Source organism: Rhinoderma darwinii, chromosome 1 (assembly GCF_050947455.1).
Source record: "Rhinoderma darwinii isolate aRhiDar2 chromosome 1, aRhiDar2.hap1, whole genome shotgun sequence".
Classification (NCBI taxonomy): Eukaryota; Metazoa; Chordata; class Amphibia; order Anura; family Rhinodermatidae; genus Rhinoderma; species Rhinoderma darwinii.
The window spans coordinates 428,821,383-428,843,434 of record NC_134687.1 but is presented as its reverse complement, the minus strand read 5'-3'; the positions used below and the strand labels follow the sequence as shown (position 1 = coordinate 428,843,434).

At 42.3% G+C, this 22,052-nt stretch overlaps 1 protein-coding gene across 1 annotated transcript in view; it reads right to left on the bottom strand.

Annotated features, from left to right (window-relative positions):
* The window catches only part of MYO1H (myosin IH), a 160,818-nt gene that overhangs the window by 33,775 nt on the left and 104,991 nt on the right, over positions 1 to 22,052 (bottom strand). The window contains exons 18-24 of the mRNA XM_075853654.1: positions 13,303 to 13,408; positions 12,198 to 12,315; positions 11,079 to 11,192; positions 9,369 to 9,445; positions 8,656 to 8,724; positions 2,550 to 2,634; positions 722 to 878 (exon numbers count right to left, since the gene is read on the bottom strand). Coding sequence (XP_075709769.1) covers positions 722 to 878; positions 2,550 to 2,634; positions 8,656 to 8,724; positions 9,369 to 9,445; positions 11,079 to 11,192; positions 12,198 to 12,315; positions 13,303 to 13,408 — 726 coding nt within the window. The remainder of the gene's footprint in view (positions 1 to 721; positions 879 to 2,549; positions 2,635 to 8,655; positions 8,725 to 9,368; positions 9,446 to 11,078; positions 11,193 to 12,197; positions 12,316 to 13,302; positions 13,409 to 22,052) is intronic.

Below are 22,052 nucleotides of genomic sequence, written 5' to 3'. Positions count from 1 at the left end.
AACATACCCAAAGGGTGGTCTTACACGGCCCAACGTTGGCCGTTTAAACGAGCGCCGATCAACGGGCGCTCGTTTGCTCCTTTCACAAGGAGCTATGTATGGGTACAAGCACTCGTTACTCCGATCGCTTGTCCCCATACATTTCTATCATATCGCCAGCACGTCTCCCTGTTTACACAGGGAGATTGTTGCCGACAACGATAATATTTTCGGAATTTAAAACTATACAATCAGCTCTTTCATCGGCTGATCGTTGCTCTGTTTACACAGGGCAATTATGGGGAACTAGCATTCTGTGAACTCTCGTTTGCCTGATAATTGGCCGGTGTAAAAGGGCCCTAAGTCCAGAGAGTTAGGTCTGCACCCAAAAGTCTGTGACAGTTCACAGTACAGTACATATGGATGGAGTTTTGAAAACTCTATTCACATGTTGCAGAAAAAATCCACACAGAATTTAGGACCAATAATTCCTGCTATGTCATATGGCTTAAGAAATTTTGAGTGCCCTATATAAAACAGAAGGCTCCTTATTTATTGGCACCTATTACAGGGTACAGTCCCTGTTTTATTGGGTTACTTGCTATTTCTAGAATATGTCACCTGAAATAACCTTTTCTGTCTTATGTTTGCTGTGTTTTCTTTGAAGTTTACGCAAACCGTCCTAAGACACATCTTTTAAACATACCGTAAATCAGTATTTCTCTGATAAGATTTTTCTTACCTTTGTCATAGGTATTGGTGGCTCTAGCCAAGTCTTGTCAAGGACATTTTTCGGCACGTGGTCCTTTAGTCTCATGAGGTAGTTGTAGTGCATCATGCGATTAAAATCTCTATTATCGCTGGGCTTCTTATTTCGGTTTATGAAGCCACGAATGAATCTAAAAATTGAGAAAGCAGCGGTTTAGAAGATTCACTCTTGCTTGTAGCTGATACACACTGTTAGGGTATGTTCACACGGCAGCGTCCGTAACGGCTGAAATTACGGGGATGTTTTCAGGAGAAAACATCCCCGTAATTTCAGCCGTAACGGCATGTGCAGGCGCTTGAACGCCGCGTCCATTACGTACTTTTCATTGGAGTCAATGAATAACGGCTCCAATTACGCCCCAAGAAGTGACAGGTCACTTCTTTGATGCGGGCGTCTATTTACGCACCGTCATTTGACAGCGGCGCGTAAATATATGCCTCGTGTGAACAGACAAACGTCAGCCCATTGCTTTCAATGGGCAGATGTTTGTCAACGCTTTCAAGCCGCATTTTTCGGACGTAATTTGGGGCAAAAACGCCCGAATTACGTCCGTAATTAGTGTGTGTGAACATACCCTTAGGATTCAACTTTAAGATCCCTAGTGGTACCATACACATATTGCTCCGGTGACTAGATTGCATGCAATAGACACATATGTACCATGTAGATTATACAGCATAAAGCTCAGATGAATTAACAAATCATGTGAAAAAGAACAGCAGCAATTTGGTATCTATATTATTCATTTTTGCCAAGAAGCAGATGCTCTAACTGTACAGAATTGGAGTTGTTCAACATTAAGCTGGTGCTGCAAAGCTTGTAATTGTTAGTTACCAGCAAAAAAACATAACTTTAGGCCACGTTCACACAGCAGTATTTTGAACAGTATTTTGGTCAGTATTTGTAAGGGCCTGTTCACATCTGCGTCAGGTTCCGTTTGGGGTTTCCGTTCATCTATTCCATCAGAGGAACAGATGAACGGAAAGCCGAATGTAAACCATAGTTTCCGTTTGCATTACCATTGATTTCAATGGTAATGCTTCCGTTCCAGTTGGTTCTTGTTTGTTTTAGTTTGTAAAGTTTCCGTTTCTTTTCACGGAAACAATAGTGTAGTTGACTCTAGATACGGATCTCGACTCAGGTCTCAGCGCTAGATACAGCTGCTCTGCTCTGTATACAGAATACAAAGCAGCTGTATCTCAAAGGGTAAAAAAAATTTTAATAAAATATAATTACAAAGTTGCACCAATCACACTGATACACATTTTTATTTAAAAAAAACAAAAACCCTTTCAAAGGTGTACATAGCCTTTAAAAGTAGAAAAAATCCTTTTCACACTTTTTTTAATAAAATAATGTAAACAATAAAAAATGTAACATAATTGGTATTGTTGCGTCTCTAAAAGCCTGAACTATTAAAATATAACATTATTTATTCCCCATGGTCAACGGAATTAAAAAAAACCCAGCCAGAATTGCTGCTTTTAGGCCACCTTGACACCCCCCCCCCCCCAAAAAAATAAAATATATATATATTTTAAAAAGTTGTATATACCCCTAAATGGTACCGCCCCCCCCCCACCTGTTTTTCAGTACATTATATGGTACATTAAATGGTGCCATTAAAAACTACAACTTTTCTAACCAAAGTGAAAAAGCAAAAAATAAAATAAAATTAAAAAAAATGGCTGCAGTGGGAAGGGGTTAACAACAGGGGTATATTTTTAAAACACCCAACAATACACAATTACCAGCAAGTTGATGTAATTAAATGTAATGTTTGCTTGCATGTAATTCTTACTTCCGTATGGTTTCTGCAGCCCAAGCCCGCTTCTTGGCAGCTCTGCGGGCCATAACGCCTCTCCAGCATGATTCCAGCTTAATAGCTACAAGAAGTAACAGAAATGAGTAGATAAAGTAACAATGAGATTTGGACGTATCTAGGAACAATAGAAAACTGAGACTCTAAATATGTTACATACAGTACCCATGGATTTATTTTATGTGCAAACAGCTAGAACAGTTTTAGCTCTGTTCACATCTGCGTTGTGGTTTCCACTTTCAATGGAAACCACAACGGAGTGTCAGAGCGGTCGTATTAACACTGCCACCCGATAAACCCTTGACTTAAGGTCTGCCGGAGTCTGTCGCAATGTCCATAGTCCTGATAGGAAGAATAGCTTTGCATCTGACAGGATCTGCGACTGAGGCTTCAAACGGAGCCGCCGACAAAGATGTGAACAGAGCCTAACAACATGAAATTGTCAATAACAATTATTCTCATTTAGTGTATATAAAGGGTCATTGTATAAAGGGTCATTGTTACTTCATAAAAATTTTAACTTGTGACAGAGACATGTCAGAATCTAGGATTGGTGGCCGTCTCGGTACTGAGAAAAGAGTTAACTAGAATAAAGGGGCACAAGAACTCTTCGGATTGGTGAGCATCCAGGTCCCGAAAAGACTATCGTTTGTTAAAACCAAGGAGTACAACCACTCTGCTGAGGAGGGCCGGCCTAAGGGCTTATTCAGACGAACGGGATATACGTCCGTGCAACACGCGTGATTTCCACGCGCGTCACACGGACCTATATTAGTCTATGGGGCAGTGCAGACAGTTGCGTGATTTTTCCGCAGCGTGAGTCCGCTGCGAAAAAGTCATGACATGTCCGTTCTTTGGGCGTATTTCGCGCATCACGCACCCATTGAAGTCAATGGGTGCGTGAAAATCACGCGCACCACACGGAAGCACATCCGTGGGATGAGCGTGATTCGCGCAACAGCTGTGAAAAGGGTGAATGAAAACAGAAAGGCACCACGTGCTTTTCTGTTTACAAACATCCAAACGGAGTGTCATAATGATGGCGGCTGTGCGAAAAGCACGCAGCCGCGCATCATACGGGGCTGACACACGGAGCTGTCAAGTGGCATTTGCGCGCGCAAAATGCCGCGTTTTTTGCGCGGGCAAAACGCACACGCTCGTGTGAATCCGGCCTTAGGCTACAGGGTGCCCTGTGCGGAATTGCCCTTTGGTGCCCCCCACTCCATTGATCATTGTTATGAATTGTGGGCATTTGGTGCTTTTGTCACAAATGTTTGGTTTAAGCCTCCCATTGACATCAATGGTATAGCGCGCCGATAGTGCATAGGACGCGTTTTATTTAAAAATGTGTCGCGTAAAAAAAGAAGCGTCAGGTCAATTCTTTGGCACATAAAACACATTGTAAATGCGCCAAAAACGCGCCTAATATCTATAGTCAATGGGAGTTTTGATTGAACGGCAAAAAAAACTTAATGAAAACGCGTCAAAAGCACCTGTAGTTTAAAAGGAACTTTACAAAAACACTAGTGTTTTTAACATGTTTACACATTGTTGTTTTTAGCACAGTGTGAACAAGGCCTATGTTTTGGTAAGGCTGTTTTCACGTTACATCCTGTTTGTCCATTTATCATATGCGGCGGAAAATCTCCTGGCGCATACATTAAATGGACACAAAAAACGTGCAGTATAATTATTTTTTACTGAACGCCACTACATATAATAGCGCAGTCCCTCCCGAACTGAGGCTTTTTTAAGCTCCATCAGGTGTTCTACCATGCGTTCTGGGAGCTTTCCCGATGCATATATTACACAGATGGGCAGGATGTAATGTGAAATTATCTTTAGGCCTGATTTACACGAGCGTGTGCGTTTTGCACGCAAAAAACGCGGCGTTTTGTGTGCGCAAAAGGCACTTAACAGCTGCGTGTGTCATCAGTGTATGATGCGCGCCTGCAAGATTTTCTTGCAGCCGCCATCATTTTGACACTCCGTTTGGATGTTTGTAAACAGAAAAGCACGTGGTGCTTTTCTGTTTACATTCTGAGTTTGACAGCTGTTGCGCGAGCCACGCAGTTCGCACGGAAGTGCGACCTGCGTGGTTTTCACGCACCCATTGACTTCAATGGGTGCGTGATGCGCGAAAAACGCTGAAATATAGAACATGTCGTGAGTTTTACGCAGCGCACTCACGCTGCGCAAAACTCACGGACTGTCTGCACTGCCCCATAGCCTAATATAGGTGCGTACGACACGCGTGAAAAGCATGCGCGTATATTATGCTCGTGTAAATTATGCCTTAGGCTTAGTTCACATGGGGTGGATAGGCTGCGAAAAAGAACGCAGTGTATCCGCCCTGTGCGCCGCAGGGAATTTCGGGCGAAATACCGCACCAAACTGTGGGCCAGTTTCTCGCCTGGAATGTCCGCTGCGAAAAACTGCAGCACTTAGCCGGCCTGCTTGCATACCGGCCTCCTGGGATGACCTTTGCTGCTACTGTATTTGCTGCGGATTTTCTGCAACAAATTCCGTTTTACGCAACGTGTGAACTGGCCCTTACTCCGTATTCTCAAAGGCTAAATATTAAAACTTCTGTCCACGTGGGCAACGTTGGTACTTTTTATTACTTCTTATTTAACTCACGCTGTGAAGCTAATTTTGTTCACATTAGCTCTAAAAAAAATGTAATAAAAAATTATCAAAAAGTTGCATGTACCAAAATATTGTACCAATAAAAGCCACAGCTCATCCCGCAAAAAATAAGCCCTCACACCGCTTAGACGAAAATATAAAAAAAAGTTATGTCTCTCCGAATGCGGTGGAACAAAACTTTTTTTTTTTAACTGATAGTTTCCTTTGTAAAAGTAGTAAAATATAAAAAAACCTATATAAATTTGGTATCACCGTAATTGTTTTGAGCAGCAGAATAGAGTTAAGTTGTCGTTTTTACCGCACGATGAAAGCCGTAAAATAGAAACCCCAAAAACTATGGAGGAATCACAGTTTTTCCAATTTCAGCCCTGAAAGAATTTCTTTGAGTTTCCCAGTACATTATATGGTACTTTAAATGTTGCTAATAGAAACTACAACTCATGGCGCAAAAAATAAGCCCTCACACCACCCTATTGACGGAAAAATAAAAATAAAGTTATGGCCTAAAAAAGTTATGGCTCTAGGAATGCGGGGAGTGAAAAACAAAAAAATTCTCAGTCCTGAAAGGGTTAAAATAAGAAAGCAGCTCATACTTACCTCTCTCTTCCCAGACGTTCCTGAGTTGGGGCTCCCGTCACCTCTGATCTCGGTTTGTATACAGAGCGGCTGCACTGCTGATATCACGTCCACACTACATCACCGAAAGAGCTCCGGGGCGTAGCTAAAGGCTCATGGGCAAGAATTCAGCATGGCCCCCCTACCCCTCCCCAACAGCACCATCATCAGACCCCTGTGCGCGCCTATGCCCAGACGCCTTGCCCAACAGCTCCCATAGTGTAATGCCCCCACACAGTATAATGCCCCATACCGTATAATGCTCCCCATATCAGCCCCCACAGTATAATGCCCCACATAGCTGCCCCCATACAGTATAGTGCCCCCATATCAGCCCCCATACAGTATAATGCACCACATATCAGCTCCCCATACAGTATAATGCCCCCATATCAGCTCCCCATACAGTATAATGCCCCCATATCAGCTCCCCATACGGTCAAATGCTCCCCATATCAGCTCCCCATACAGTACAATGCCCCACATATGAGCCCCCCATACAATATAATGCCCCTCCATATCAGCTCTCATACAGTATAATGCCCCCCATATGAGCTCCCCATACAGTATAATGCCCCCATATCAGCTCCCCATACAGCAAAATGCCCCCATATTAGCTCCCCATACAGTATAATGCCCCCCATATGAGTTTCCCATACAGTATAATGCAACCCCATATGAGCTCCCCATACAGCTCCCCGTGCAGTATAATTCCCCCATATCAGCCCCATGCAGTATAAATCCCCCCATACAGTATAATTCCCCCATATAAGCCCCCGTGCAGTATAATGCCCCCTCATCTTATCAGCCCCCATGCCATATCAGCCCCCCCATGCAGTATACTGCCCCCATGTGTGCATAATAGAAAAATAACATAATTACTTACCTATCCCCATTCCCACGTCGGGTGGAGGATCCTTCCCCTCCTCCAGTGTGTGCTATGAGTAACTCGGCGCAGACAGGCGTGATGATGTCGCTACATCCCGCCAGCCTGCGTCGAGCCGCTCAGGGCACAGTGAATGCTGGATCAAGGAGATGTCAGCTCCTTGCTCCAGCATTGAATGGAACCGGGACCTCGGTGAGTTACTCGCGACCCCCTGGAGGTCTTCACACGAACCCCCAGGGGGACGCGACCCACAGTGTGTAATATATTGTGTTGTATTGTGCAGTTTGCGGTGGAGAGAGGAGGGGCGGGCTGTAATTTAACGGGCCCCCCCTCTCCACCGCAAACAGCACAATACAACACAATACATTACAAGACAACACAATACATTACAAGGCAACACAATACAACACAACACATTACATTACAACACAGACTCTGCAGCTCACCTGTAGTCCTCCGCACCGGCTCTTCCACTGCACTGGCTGGAAGACATGTCACGTGACAACACGGTCACATGGTACACTAAGTGTACCATGTGACCGTCACCAGGAAGTGCCGGCTTCACGGCGCAAAAGGTTTATTTAACAAGCCTGCTGTATGGCAACGGAGGCCCGTGGGCCCACCAGGCTTAGGGGCCCGGTCGCACCAGCGACCGCTGCGACCCCTATAGCTACGCCACTGCTACAGCTGCTCTGTATACAAAGAGTTAACAGAGGTGACTTGAGCCCCCAGCGCAGGAACGTCTGGGAAGAGAGAGGTAAGTATAAGTTCTTTTTTATTTTAACTTCTCCTCTACTGCTTCAACAAAAAATTTTTTTAACCCCTTTAATGAAATGTGTACAGGGTCTAAAAAGGCAACAAATGGTAAATGTGCAACTGAATAATGTGCCCATCTGCCATTTATTACCAGTGTCGTTCAGTGCCACCTTGGTTCCCATTTGCCACTTATTTCCCCTTTAGTGTCTTTATGTTCAGTGCCCCCTTGATGCATATTTGCCATTTACTGCCCCTTTAGCACCCTTTGTCACAGAACAATAAATGGGCTATAAATGGCAAATGGGCATCGAAGGGGCACTGAACAGGACACTAATGGGGCAATAAGTGGCAAATGGGCATCAAGGTGGTACTGAATCCTCTGCCCATTTGCCATTTTTAGACCCCATGAGTGCCCCCATACAACCAAAGCCCACAGTCTGACTGACCTGCTGGGCTTCTTACAGTTGACTGTGCCGCTGGAGCTGAGCCCTGGGGAAATAGCGGTAAGATAGTCTCCTCCCTCTCTTGCGTCCTGAGTGATGTCATCACTCCTGATCATCACTCAGGACGTAAGACGAGGACGGGGAGCGGGTGAGCGGTAGTCGTGGCGCGGGACAGCCAGTATTGAGGTCAGTGAGTGACAACTGACCCGCTGGCGCCCCGAGCAGTAGCCGCAGCACGGGACATACTCACCCACTGGCGCCACCCTAACAGCATAGCGGCCAGCGCCCTGTGCGACCGCACCAGTCGCAAGTAGCTAAGGCCTGCCATGCTGCTGAGCACTATGCCCCTTTAGCCCCCATTTGTTGTACACCGTTTTTCAAGCAGAACCAACCAATGCTGGCTGAAGCCAAAGGGACAGAGCACTTGTACCCCTTCATTCCAGCAATTCTATTCTCAGCACCTAGGCCCCCACTAATTACATCTTCTGACATGTCTAAAGTAACATATTACATTTTCAGAAGTAGACAATTTTTGTGTGGCAGTAACCATCTGTACACTATTACAGTTATAGGGGCGGGCTACCTGTTTCGCTGCAAATAATGAGGTCTATTTATATCCTTGCTTGCCCTTATCTCCAGGCTACAGAACCACTTACCAGCATCATTATATGAGAACCTTTAAAATGACAAGTTACTGGAGTAAGGAAATAAGAGCAGAATCCATGGGTCACTGTACCTGCTTTCTTCTTTTTCATAAAAGCTCTCTTTCCTAAACACCCTTTGTATTTGGCTTGGATTTTAGAAACTAAAAATTAAAGAAAAGAAGTACATTTAGGAAAGAAGTACAAACTCATTGAAGAAACATTGTAATGTCTATTAAACACTCTAAGATTAATGTAATATAGCCACTGATGAGACTATAGGGGTAATGTATTTATACTAAATTTGTTATTACTGTTGTCCTTAGTCGCATAACTTGATGTCCTTGGTTCCCAATGTAAAATCTGAAAGGCCCCATGCACACAAAATTATTTTTGCGGCCGCAATTCACCCGCAAATCTGTGGGTGAATCACGGCCCCATTCATTTCAATGGGCCCATGCACGGCCCAGGAGCCTGGACCGCAAAAAGAACGTTCCAGGCTCATAGAAATTAATGCACGCGGCCATGTGCACGAGTCGCAAGTCACGGCCTGTGCACATCACTACGGTCGTGTGCATGAGGCCTAACAGGGCCCCCAACTATCATATACTATCATATCATATACAGTTGTCTTCCTATGTTGCAAAGGGGCCATTGGGCCCTCTCAAGCACCAGGACCGGTGGCGACAGCTTCCTCTGCACCCCTTATAGTAATGCCCCTAGGTGTTCTGCAGGTCAAGCATGGAACTATCTGTACATATGAACATACCACTGATATCAGTGACAGGTTAGTAATAATAAATATTACCCAACTGATGTTTTCTCAATTCAAATGCATCCACGATGGAAAATAAAGTACGAGGAAAACGGATGAACAACTTTGTCCTGAAAAGGAGAACAACATAATGACTGATGTTTCAATATTTTAGTAAAAATTTACATAATGGGGAACGCTACATTTACCCCCTATTCTTGTTAACCTACAGTCAGTAGAAGAAAAGGCAGAGGAAGTAAAGTAGCAGATGACTGCTGGATTAGACTACACAGGGTTTGTTTGTTTGTATCCTGTAACCATGGAGACAAATAGGATTGTAAAGGCGCTGTGTACACAATACAGTAGCATATTTTAAATCAAGACTGCAAAGTTGCTTCATTTTGTATTTTATATGCACTGAAGCAATAATAATAATAAAAAAAGTTGCAACAGTGTACATTTATTACAGTGGTAATGTTCTTCTAAGGACTCACTCACACAAGCGTGATTCTCGTCCATGTGTTGTGCATTGAAACAACGCGCAGCATACGGCCGGGGCTATTCACACGTGCATGAGTTTTCATGCAGCGATTGTCCGTTGCGTGAAACTCACTGCATGTCCTATATTGGTGTGCTTTCACGTCCCCCATTGAAGTCAATGGGTGCGAGAATACAACAGACAGCCCACGGATGAACATCCGTGTGCTGTCTGTGTTTCACACATTAATTACATTGGAAAAAAAAAAAAGAACTGCTTGTGAGTGTGTGAAAAACACATGCCACACTGATGCAAAATGCAATGCACACAGACAGATTTTATGCGCTATTTTTACGCGCGTCAATCTGTCACACTCGTGTGAATGTAGCCTTAAGGCCCATTCCCTTGAGCGTGAATCTTGTTCGTGTGCTGTGCATTGAAATAACGCACAGCACATGGACCCATTGATTTCAATGGGGGCGTTCACATATGCGTGAGTTTTCAAACAGCGAGGGTCCGTTGCGTGAAACTCAGTGCATGTCCTATATTGGTGCGTTTTCACGCACATACGCGCCCATTGAAGTCAATATGTGCGTGTAAACCACGCACTGCACACGAATGTACATCCGTGTGCGGGGCGTGATTTGCGCATCAATTCCATTAAAAAAATAATAATAAGTGCTTTGCGGGTGCGTGAAAAACGCATGCCACTCGCAAAGCACACTGATGCATAACGCAAGGCACACGGACTAGATTTACGTGCATTTTTTACGCGCGTAAATCTGACACGCTGGTGTGAATGTAGCCTTAGGGGTCATTCAGACCAGCGTGATTCTCGTCCGTGTGCTGTGCATTGAAATAACGCACAGCACACGGACCCATTGATTTCAATGGGCCTATTCATACACGCGTGAGTTTTCAGGCAGCGAGTGTCCATTGCGTGAAACTCACTGCATGTCCTGTATTGGTGCGTTTTCACGCATTGAGTCGCCCATTGAAGTCAATGGGTGCGAGAAAACCACAGACAGCACATGGATGCACATCCGTGTGCTGTCCGTGTTTCACGCATCAATAACATTGGGAAAAAAAAGAAGTGCTTGCATGTTCATGAAGAACACATACCACACGCAAAGCACACTGATGCAAAAATGCAACTCACACGGACAGATTTACGTGCGTTTTTTACGCGCGTAATTCTGTCACGCACGTGTGAATGTAGCCTTACTTAGATAAAACCATGAAATACAAATGTAAAGTTCCTCCCTCTTTGGCTTGGTCAAAAGTACCTTCCAAGCTTATATTCATTTGGTTGGTAACCAATATACTTCACCAATCTTTCAACTCCTTCTCGTGCAGGACCAGCCCAGTTTGGCCATGTTTCAGGACACAACGATTTATATCTGTATTGCAAAAGAAAACCAAAAAACCTCAGGTTACTTTTTACCAAGGTGCACAATTCATTTTCTAAAATGTACCAAAGAGGTGAAAAAGCCATAAGTATGTACTAGGCAGCTTTTTTACCCTGTTGTCTGAATGCGTAAAATTAAATAGATGCTGTGTGTATATATATTGGGGGTTCGATTTAGAGGCCTCCTTAGACCTGCGGGTGTAGTATGCAAGACAATTACAATGTTGCCCATCTATTTCGGTCTCTGTCCCTCTGTGTTTTCATGGGTATGGAACTCCTAGTGCTGTGCTCCAAATATGGTGCCGCTGCTCTAAAGACTGGATATTCTGGACTATATCTATAACTCAACAAATCTCCTATGGAGGTTGTATTGAACAAACCCCCCTAAGATCTCCAAAATGGCTTGTAAAACTAGATAGGCATTCATGTTGGTAATGGACATAATAGTTAAATTTAATGATCCAAACTATTTTCAGATTCTTAATGATAATCAGTCCCTATATTTGTATTAGTATTATCTATGGTACTAAAATGATCAGTTCCAACCAATGGAAATCTGCTCCATTGTTCAGAGCACTTACTATTTTGTTGAGAATTCTGAATGGTTGTCAAATTGTGGGGACACATTATGTCTTTGTCTAAATGTAACAGAACTGGGTTATAAACCAATATATGGATGACATTATTCATGACCGAGTAACTGCCTTTGAAGAAAATATGGCACCCCTGGATTAACCATACAGATACATGGATATACTAGTTCCCCCATGGGCCAACACTTGTCTTTCTAATTTCATAATCGTTGACTTTTTGTATCTTCATTGTGTATGACTAATGATTCCCGAGATTCATACTGTTTTACTCCTTGTTTGTCCTTTCATACCCTAAACCAGATTTTGGTTTTGTGAAATGTCTATACATTGTTTTATTCCCGTTTTTTTAAAAAACCTAATGAACATAAACAAAAAACATTTTTCAAGGCTCACAAACAAATTACCTCTGTAAGAATGCCTCATATTTCCTACGGTATGCAAATCCTGCTCTTCTGACTCTTAAATGCTCCATTAAACCTAGGTATTTTATCTGATGGCGGACCAACATATCATCAAATTTTCCTGTGGTGAATAGATCGACATGAACAGTTTTTAGATACAACAACGAAACATTAAAGCTATCTAGAAGCATCACAGGAGAACCACGAGAAAAAGTGATCCCCTTTTTTCCGAAACCCATTGGATACAGTTTTTAGATACAGAGAGCTCATAAAGATGTAAATTATTGTGGGGGACATTGAGCTAACAGCAAATACCCATTTAAGTACCAGTACAAGAAATATACCTCATTAGCATTCTCACTTTATGCAACTTATATTTGTATTGTTTTCATTGTATTGGCTTTATTCAGCAGCTGTGCCATATTTCTGAACAGTTGTGCATTAAACCTTGGTTAATATGTCTCTTTGGATATACAGCACATGCTACAATAGAATTACACACTGGGGTACCATGGAACTTTACATATAGTGTTTATTGTGCCAAGTGGTTTAGAAGTTTGCAATTGACACTGGTTAAAAATTTGGATCCTAAGATTTTGGCCCTGAGTGCGTATTGTTGCACACACAGTCACTAATACAGGTTTTTTTTGCCATTATCTTATTATTATAATTTTATTATTTTAAAGCGCCATTCATTTCACAGCTCTGTACATAAGAAATAAATAATATGAGACAATAAAAACAAGAAGTACAATAAATATGAGCTTGCTGAGTGACAGACTGGTGAAGGCCCTACCCGCAAGGACTTTACAATTTGCGAGAGCTGATATAAAGTTCTCTAGCTGCTTTCATAGAGAATACGACTGTCCAGAGAGAAAGCTTTATGTGTGAGCTGTGCACATTTCTTAATGTCCTTTGTGTCCCTATAACAGTACAGCTCACAATCTAATTTCTGAATAACATACTCGGACTAGGGCCTGCATCTCATGTGTATTGTTAAATTGGTTATTTCCTATGTATTGTTGACCATCCCAAGTTTTGGTGGTTCTGAGCTATAATCATAGATATGTTTTATACAGCTAATGTTTCAACAATATTCTCTTCTTACCTGGCTGCTTAGTATTGTTTGGTTTGATACATCTAATATATGCAGGTTCCTTGGACAGCAGGATTTCTATAAGACTTGACAAACTGTTCTTGAATTGAGTGGTCACCTAAAAGGACATGTACAGGACATAGGGTGAGGTGGGTAGGCACTGTAATCCATCCAATTTATATATTAACAATTACGGTATATTGAGACTGTTAATTTTGAAATCCCATTGAATGGGTTAATTATATTACCAGTTCAATCATGGGGACTCATGGGGACTCTATAGTATAGATATAGATACTTTCATGTTTTATTTCCTTTTTTTAAATACTCGGTACTAATGTACAGGTAATATTACCTTATATGTATGAATTTAAAACAATTTGTTTATTGTGCCAACAATATCGAACACCCAACCTATTAGTAATATAAGTACATCAAGAGGAATGATCAGCAGCAATCCCTGGAGCTGAACTTGCTCCAAACATTTGCAAGACGGTCAAGTTTGTGCTATCCATGGTTATCAGTACATGCTAGGTGCTGCATGTTAAAAGAGTCACATTGAAATAGAAAACACCTTACAGAGTTGATTTTGGTTTAGGCATTTGCCTGTTTTTACTTTTGCAATTTTTACTTTTATTGGTTGAAATACTCTAACATTCTCATCTGATTCATTTCTTCATATTTCTGTATAACGTCGTAGCTTAGTTTATCTGATACAGAACTCACAATACCCTGCTTCCCTTCACACAGACACAGAGCTAAAGGCGTATTCCAGTAGCAGCAAGTGATGGCATATAGCTAGTATAGTTGAATGGAGAGAGAGAAGGCTGGCACTGCCCTAATTAAGGCACAATACAGTCTCTGCATAAAGATCCCTGTTAGCTTATACACGTGGAATGCAGCTGTCAACTTGTTGCCCACAGGGTGCTCATCGATAGAAAACAGCACGTATAGAACTTGAATGAAGAAAGTAGAAAGCACGAGGCACTCACAGTATGTTTACTGATAAAGCGGTTGTAGCGTCAAATGGTCGTAGGCATTTCCACATCCGACAGACCGAGATCAATTTCAATAAATCCTTTTATTGCCACATACAGTGAGTGCCTTGTGCTTTCTACCTTCTACATATAGCTAGTATATCTTGTCACGTGCTGATCAGTGGGTGTCAAATCACGATTCCCCTTCAACATTGACTTGAATGGGGCTGTGTTGCAGTAGATGGCACCGCGACATCGATAGAAAACTTTAGTAGGCGCCTTGGTTCTCCACTAATTGACAGCAATTAACTCCTCATATGTAAGCCACAACTGTATAGATATCATATAAATGAAAGTGAGCAACAAGTTCACTATATACATTGTACAGATGCTCAGCATTATAACGATTTCACATTATTCATATATTGAAAAAATACTGGTTTCCACTGCCAGTAAATGAGTCCATATCGATGCGAGTCCCTCGATCAGACCCTCACGATCATCAAGTGACGGTGTCAGGGATCATTACCATGTATATTGTTTGCAAAAACATTATTGCTTTATATCAGTATATTCCACAAAGATTTGTAAATGAAGCAAGATGGAACCTGTATCAGGGGCATGCCTATGGAATGCAAGAGGAGTGTACAGATGGTCTTACAGCTAAATAGAGCCAATGGGACTTAAGCACATCCCACATCTCTAGGGAGGAGATTGTGTTCTTTGTTCAATAAAGTTTAGTTCTCACTTCCTGCTTCACTGAGGGAGGATCTGTACCAACTTGTCTCCCGGTATATTTTCTCCACGCATGCCCTCAGATTCCAACTTACGGAAGTGGTTATTCTGTGTAAAATAACAGGGAAAAGGAAGTTACCCTGACAATTGGCGCCCAACGTGGGGCCACACTCGAGGGGATCTCGGAATCCGAACAACCAACGATTACAGGGTGAAACAGACGACCCAGGACTGCCCACTGAAGGAGCCTGATCGCCTCCACAATAACACGGTAAGTCAATTGATTTTATAAATCTTCAACTTATCTGTGTTAGTGGACGGTCTTGTGGTGGTCTATAGAACCCTGGTCGGTTGCCTGGATTAGCTCTCAGGCGACAGGAGCGACATCCCCGCTGTGTGGTCACGTACCCGTAAGAAATTAGTCGCGCCCGACTAACCATCCTCTGGGTAATTAGGGACTAGATAGAAAATATAACCTGTCTTATACAGGGGCACGCGGGCACAATACATGTGCGATAAGTCGTGGGTAGTATTATAACCTGCCTTATACGCGGGCATGCGGACACATGTGCGATAAGTCGTGTGATAAGTCGTGGGACAGGTGCACGTGGGGTGTGTAACGCACTGATAAGTCGTGTGATAAGTCGTAGGTAATATGTTGGCCAGACCATGGTGAAACCGGTCACTAGAAGGTTGCAGACCAAAAGGTGTTATATAAATTACGTGTACAATATAGACGGTTAGAATGGATGGTTTACGGTCCATATTCAAATCATCAGGATCACCCGTACCCGGACGATCCTATTCGTATGATTTGGTGAAGCGAATGAAGGTTGGAAATAAAGGCATTGTATTATGTTATATGTATTAGACCAACCCAAAGAAATATGATCGACTGAAGCACAAAATTAGAAGAAATATGAAAATTTTTATTGACATAAAAACATGAGACAAATAAAAATGGAATCGGGGATGAGTCACACAATAAAAAGACGTCTGATCAATCAAAAACCAGGTATATATATTATGTCAACATGTAAACAGTGTACATGTTGTGTTATGGCAGCAGGAAAGAATGAATGTAATCACCTAGAAAGCTGTGTCCAATTGGAATTAACACAGATTCTAGCAAGGTACATCAGATGACAGCAGCAATATGGCAAGAAGGTGAGTATAATACTAGTAGTTATGGTGATTACTAGGTAAATATATGACGTTGGTATTAATAACAACCAGTTTACACACATGATATAAGCAATGTTGTGCCAGATATGCTTAAGATCAGAAGATGACCAACAATGATAAGCAAAATAGAGTTACAGCTGCTAAACAAGACAGGAAAAGTAAATCATACCGGTGGACATGATGGAAACGTGGATGAGACGTCCGAACCCGACGCGCGTTTCGGCAACTGCCTTCGTCCGGTATGATTTACTTTTCCTGTCTTGTTTAGCAGCTGTAACTCTATTTTGCTTATCATTGTTGGTCATCTTCTGATCTTAAGCAATTTGGCACAACATTGCTTATATCATGTGTGTAAACTGGTTGTTATTAATACCAACGTCGTATATTTACCTTGTAATCACCATAACTACTAGTATTATACTCACCTTCTTGCCATATTGCTGCTGTCATCTGATGTACCTTGCTAGAATCTGTGTTAATTCCAATTGGACACAGCTTTCTAGGTGATTACATGCATTCTTTCCTGCTGCCATAACACAACATGTACACTGTTTACATGTTGACATAATATATATACCTGGTTTTTGATTGATCAGACGTCTTTTTATTGTGTGACTCATCCCCCATTCCATTTTTATTTGTCTCATGTTTTTATGTCAATAAAAATTTTCATATTTCTTCTAATTTTGTGCTTCAGTCGATCATATTTCTTTGGGTTGGTCTAATGTCAATTGTTGATCGATGCACCAAGTATATCTTGGTCATTACGCAGGATCCAATATAGTGCATTTAATACAGTTAGCAACGGTGCTCTACAGTTTATTGGTGATTTTTCCGAGCACTACTTTTTATTGCATTCTGTCTGTTGGTATTTTATCGGTTTGTAATTATGTTATATGTATTAGAAAACACAGGACCAGCCGCCGCCCTGTAATGGCGGCCGTCCCTCATGTTGAGTGTGTCCTCATTGTGGGCAGCAAAACCCCCCTCACAGCTGAGGAATGTGCTTCCTGTGGGAGAGGCTGCCCCCTACCCCTGATGAGGTCACGCCCGGCCCAACCAAATCAGTATGAAATGATAGCCTTGTTAATTTTGTCATTTCCCTCAGTAAAGAGTTGCCAGTAACACATGCTGCAGTGTTTTCTTCTATTCTAGATTCCGTCCCAGGGTGCAGGATGCTGTGCACTGGTGAAAAGGCACATCATCATAATATAGAGATAGTGGCCGACAGATTGGACACTGTTACAGATGTATGACTCTTGAAAGTTCATTGTATGGGAGAATTTTTGCCTGCATTGAAATTGTTAAGATTGTGAGAATAGAAGCTGTGAGGAGTGAGTGTGTGACCCCCTCCTGTAGTATGCGATTGTGTGGGGGAGGGGGGCTGTGTGCAGTGTAAAGTCTGAAAAGTAGACTGGTATACAGGGCGTGGATTGATGAGACAAGTGATTACAATATTGCACTGATTTTAGATCTATAGTGTATGCTCTTATTTTTAACAGCAGCAATGTCTAAAAACAATTCTTAGTGTTTTGTGTATGGGGTTAAAATCTGTTTCTTTTTTTTTTTTTCTGTGTACAGGAAAGTTTCTTATCTTTGCGCATGCGCTGTTGTCCTAACCTTCACCCAGCGAGAAAAATATTACAGACTGCTGGATATGTCTGGGGAAAGAAAAAGATAAAAGTTACGCAGCATATTTATGTGTTATGATGTGATAAGATTAAATGTGTTTTGATGTTAATTCAAATGTATTAAACTACAGATATTGTGAGACACGGGGTCTTGAAAATGTATGTGCCCCCACTGTTCCCTATTTTTATATACAGTTTATTGGTTTGCAGTAATTAATATTACCAAATAATATTTTCCGTTTTATTGAATTACTAATTACAATTGTTTTGTTTTTGTTTTCACACATGATGCGCGTGCTATAGTGCTGCCTAAATGTTATTTTGGAAAATGTGAGATATTTTACAGGTAAATGAGCGCAAGTCATTTTAAAGATAAAATGTATTTTTGTCAGGAGAAAGTCATTTTTGTTCCAGGCTGTTGTGTATTACAGGGGGCCAACCTAGTGCCCCCCAGATAGAGTGCCTGTCCTTATTATGTTGAGATGTAGTTTTGAACCCTGCTACATTACTTTTGCAGAGTCCAAAAAGGGGGAATGGTGAAGGAACTGATCAGGTACAATTTTGGGTAGTTTTGAATTAATGAATTTAGTTCGAGGAGATCTACAAAATGTGTAAGAGACCATCCCCTTCCAGCAAATTTACACAAGAGGCCGAGGTCACTCACAGATGAGTCTTTACAGATTTAGGAGGGAAGGAGGTGAAAATTATCTGAACATTGTTAATTTTATGTAAAGATTTTAGTAATTTTTATTTGTTTTTGTATTAATCAAGTATTTACAGAACCTGATAAAAGAATATTCTCACAGTGTTCTGGATTATCAGATGAGTGTGGAGAAGTGTATAACATTTGTTTTTATTTTAGAGGATTAAGACGCCACCCCTTTGAAATGTTCTATCTATATGTGACATGGGTTTCCAATGTAAGTTTGTAATGCATAAATATTTCATACAGTATGTACAAGACAGGATACGAGGCACCAGGTAAATTATCCAGGAACCACTCTCACCTTCTCATTCATCTCAAGGAGCAGAGCTGGAGGTGCTCGCTGAGACTTGTAACCTGGCAGAAGGTAAGACAGCCGACATTTACACTGACTCTAGGTACACTTTTGGCATCGCCCACAATTATGGGCCCATTGGTAGTAGGAACTTTATTGGATCATCGGGTAAGCCAATTGAGCGAGCAAGAGAAGACAAAACGGACAACAAGGGTATGTGCGGCCAGGTGTCAGTAAATTGGCTTGTCCCTGGATACAATAATGCCACCGCTAGGTTTGTAGCAGCCTGCATGATGTGCGCACGGCATGACATAGGTGAAACAGCAAAGGTACCTGTGAAAAGTGCAGCCCGGCCAGATTACCCGTCCCAGCGACTGCAGAACATACAACTACCCGAGGTAGTATGACAATGTGCTCGTGTGTGTAGACCTGTTCTCAGGGGGGTCTGAAGCCCGGCCGGTATCTTCCCCACTGCAGAAGTTGTGTGTAGTGACAGGGGAACAGTGTTATCCCAAGTATTGACCTGGTGTTTGTACAATGATAAGATGTCAGCAGTTCTCCAGATGTTGTCCCAAAGTTAGTTTGTTTAATAACGATATTCAAAAAGTGTTGTGGGAATATTAAATACTGAGGTTAAGTTTTATGTAAAGTTCTGGATAAGCCTCAGCATTGGACTATTGGAGGCATGCGTCAGTATTATGTTTGTGTAAATGATAACTTCTCAGTGCGAGTAGATTCCCATTTGAAAATATTTTTGTTGTGAAAGGAAAATTTTAGAGCAGAGAATTCTGTGCAGTGTATATGTGTATGTATAGATATATATAAAAAGAAGAAGAATCAGTTTGTAGGTATCAGTTTTAGTTACTGCCCAGTGTGAACATTTAACATAAATCTTTCATTGTTAATGTTTTTCTTCAAATTAATTATCTGATTAAGATCAATTACTGATTATGCGATGAAAAGATTGTTCTCCACAGGAAGAGTCCAACTGGGAGTGGAAGGCGTGAGAACCAGATTCTAACAGAATGTGGACGGATAAAGGAAGGTAAACCGGCAGCACCCAAGGCACTCTTGATGGCACTAGCATTGATGGTGTATGACCTCACATATGCCCCAAGACTGCAAGGATCGATGTGGTAAGATCTAATTGGTATGTCCCAGGATTTACAGCTGATGATGCTAAATTCTGTTAGAGCTGTTTGATTTGCCTACAGAACGGTCCTGGCAGACCGATGCCAACCTTATCATACCCGCCTCCCACGAAGAGAACCGACCTTGAGAGGCCTTCCCAGGTAGAACGAACCAGAGTAGGGGGAGAAAAATTGGTTTGAGACACTTGTCAGATAAACATGTGGAATCTGTGTATATTTCTGTGAATAGGAGCTCTTCCAGGTAATCAGCGGAGATCAAGGTACAAATCCTGCTGGAAAGTGTAACACCAAGTGCAAATACAATTTACCCAGTAATTACACATCTTCTAGATGCCCTGTCCAGTGGAACAGAGAAGTTTTTCTTATATAAAGGTGTTTTTTTGATGTAGTTTAAGGGCCTGACATTATTATTGTATGTACTTAGAACAACGTTTATAGTGTATGCGGATGATGTTATCACCAGATTAGCATTTATTTTAACAATTGACAAGGTTTGGGTCCCGGGAAGTGCCAGTAAACATGAACTAAAAGACTTTTAATATGATGAACTCCATCACTGAGATGTGGTAGGCGCAGCCGGAGCAAGTACAACGCGTTTGTCATGAACTGACGGCAGTGTCACAATTCTAAGCAGCCGCCCAGACAAGTAACTTACCGGAGGAAGAGGACAGATGCGGAGGGTTTGTGGTAGTCACAATAAAACTCCACCACTCCGTCTACGTGGGATCTCACCCCAGGCTCACAGCATGAGGTGCTATGTACAGCCCGGTGACGTATACTAAAAGAGACGGTGTCTGACAGATGAGAAGGACCAAACCAAGTCCTGATGACATCAGCAAAGATCAAAGTAAAGACCAAAGACCTGAGTGAATCCGTCAGCAGTATCAAGTGTTTTAATAAGTAAGTGACCAGGTGGATGATAATAATAAATCCCCCACTGGACATCACTGTGCAGTCTGACTCCACAGAAGACAGAAGACAGGAGAAGAAGAGGACGATGATGTACAGGACTTGCAATGAACTGATGGGACCCAAAACCAGAGGGTGATAGCATGAGATTGGTGATAGCTGTAAAGGATCTGCCAGGCACAGCTTCTGTGTATACGCCCATAGGTAATCAGTCTGCACCTGCTTCTATGTCTGTGAGACTGACTCCATCTTCCACCACTCAGGATGGCAGGCTTAGGAGTGGGAGAGCCTATCACAGCCTGGCCAGACGGAGCTAGCTCCCGCCCTCTGTCTATTTATACCTGCCTTTCCTGTTCCTCCTTGCTTGTGATTCTTCTCGTTTGGTTTCCTGGCCCTGCTGCAGCTTCTTGAACTATTTGACCCTGCTTCATACTGACCCTGGCTTACTGACTACTCTCCTGCTCTGCGTTTGGTACCTCGTACACTCCTGGTTTGACTCGGCTTGTTCACTACTCTCCTGCTCAGCGTTTGGTACCTCGTACACTCCTGGTTTGACTCGACTCGTTCAACACTCTTGTTGCTCACGGTGTTGCCGTGGGCAACTGCCCCATTTCCCTTAGCTTTGTGTACTCTTGTCTGTTTGTCTGCCGTGCACTTACTGAGCGTAGGGACCGTCGCCCAGTTGTACCCCGTCGCCTAGGGCGGGTCGTTGCAAGTAGGCAGGGACTGAGTGACGGGTAGATTAGGGCTCACTTGTCTGTTTCCCTACCCCCAGCATTACAATAGCATTATATTATTAGTTGAGGCCCTATTGTTTATATTGTCTGAGGTTTATAATTATAATGTGTGTAAATATGCCACGGTGCTGCAAATTACGATCTGAGGAGTTTTATGTGGAGGTGTGAGGTGAAGGTCACTGGTTGTTGTCACTCATATGTAAGAAGTACATGGCAGCAATGAGAGCCCGGAGGTTATGTTATCTGGGTGTCTTTAGGTTTGGGGAAGATGCTGCCCATGACCTGTTGTGTCTGCAGGGGTAAAAGTCCCATTAGGACAGTAAGTGACAGTGCGACAATTATTACCATTAATAAAAATGTAGACTGGATTAATTATATATATATATATTACAACCAGCAGCGGTTTGTAGATTATACCAAGACAACCATCCTGTATCCT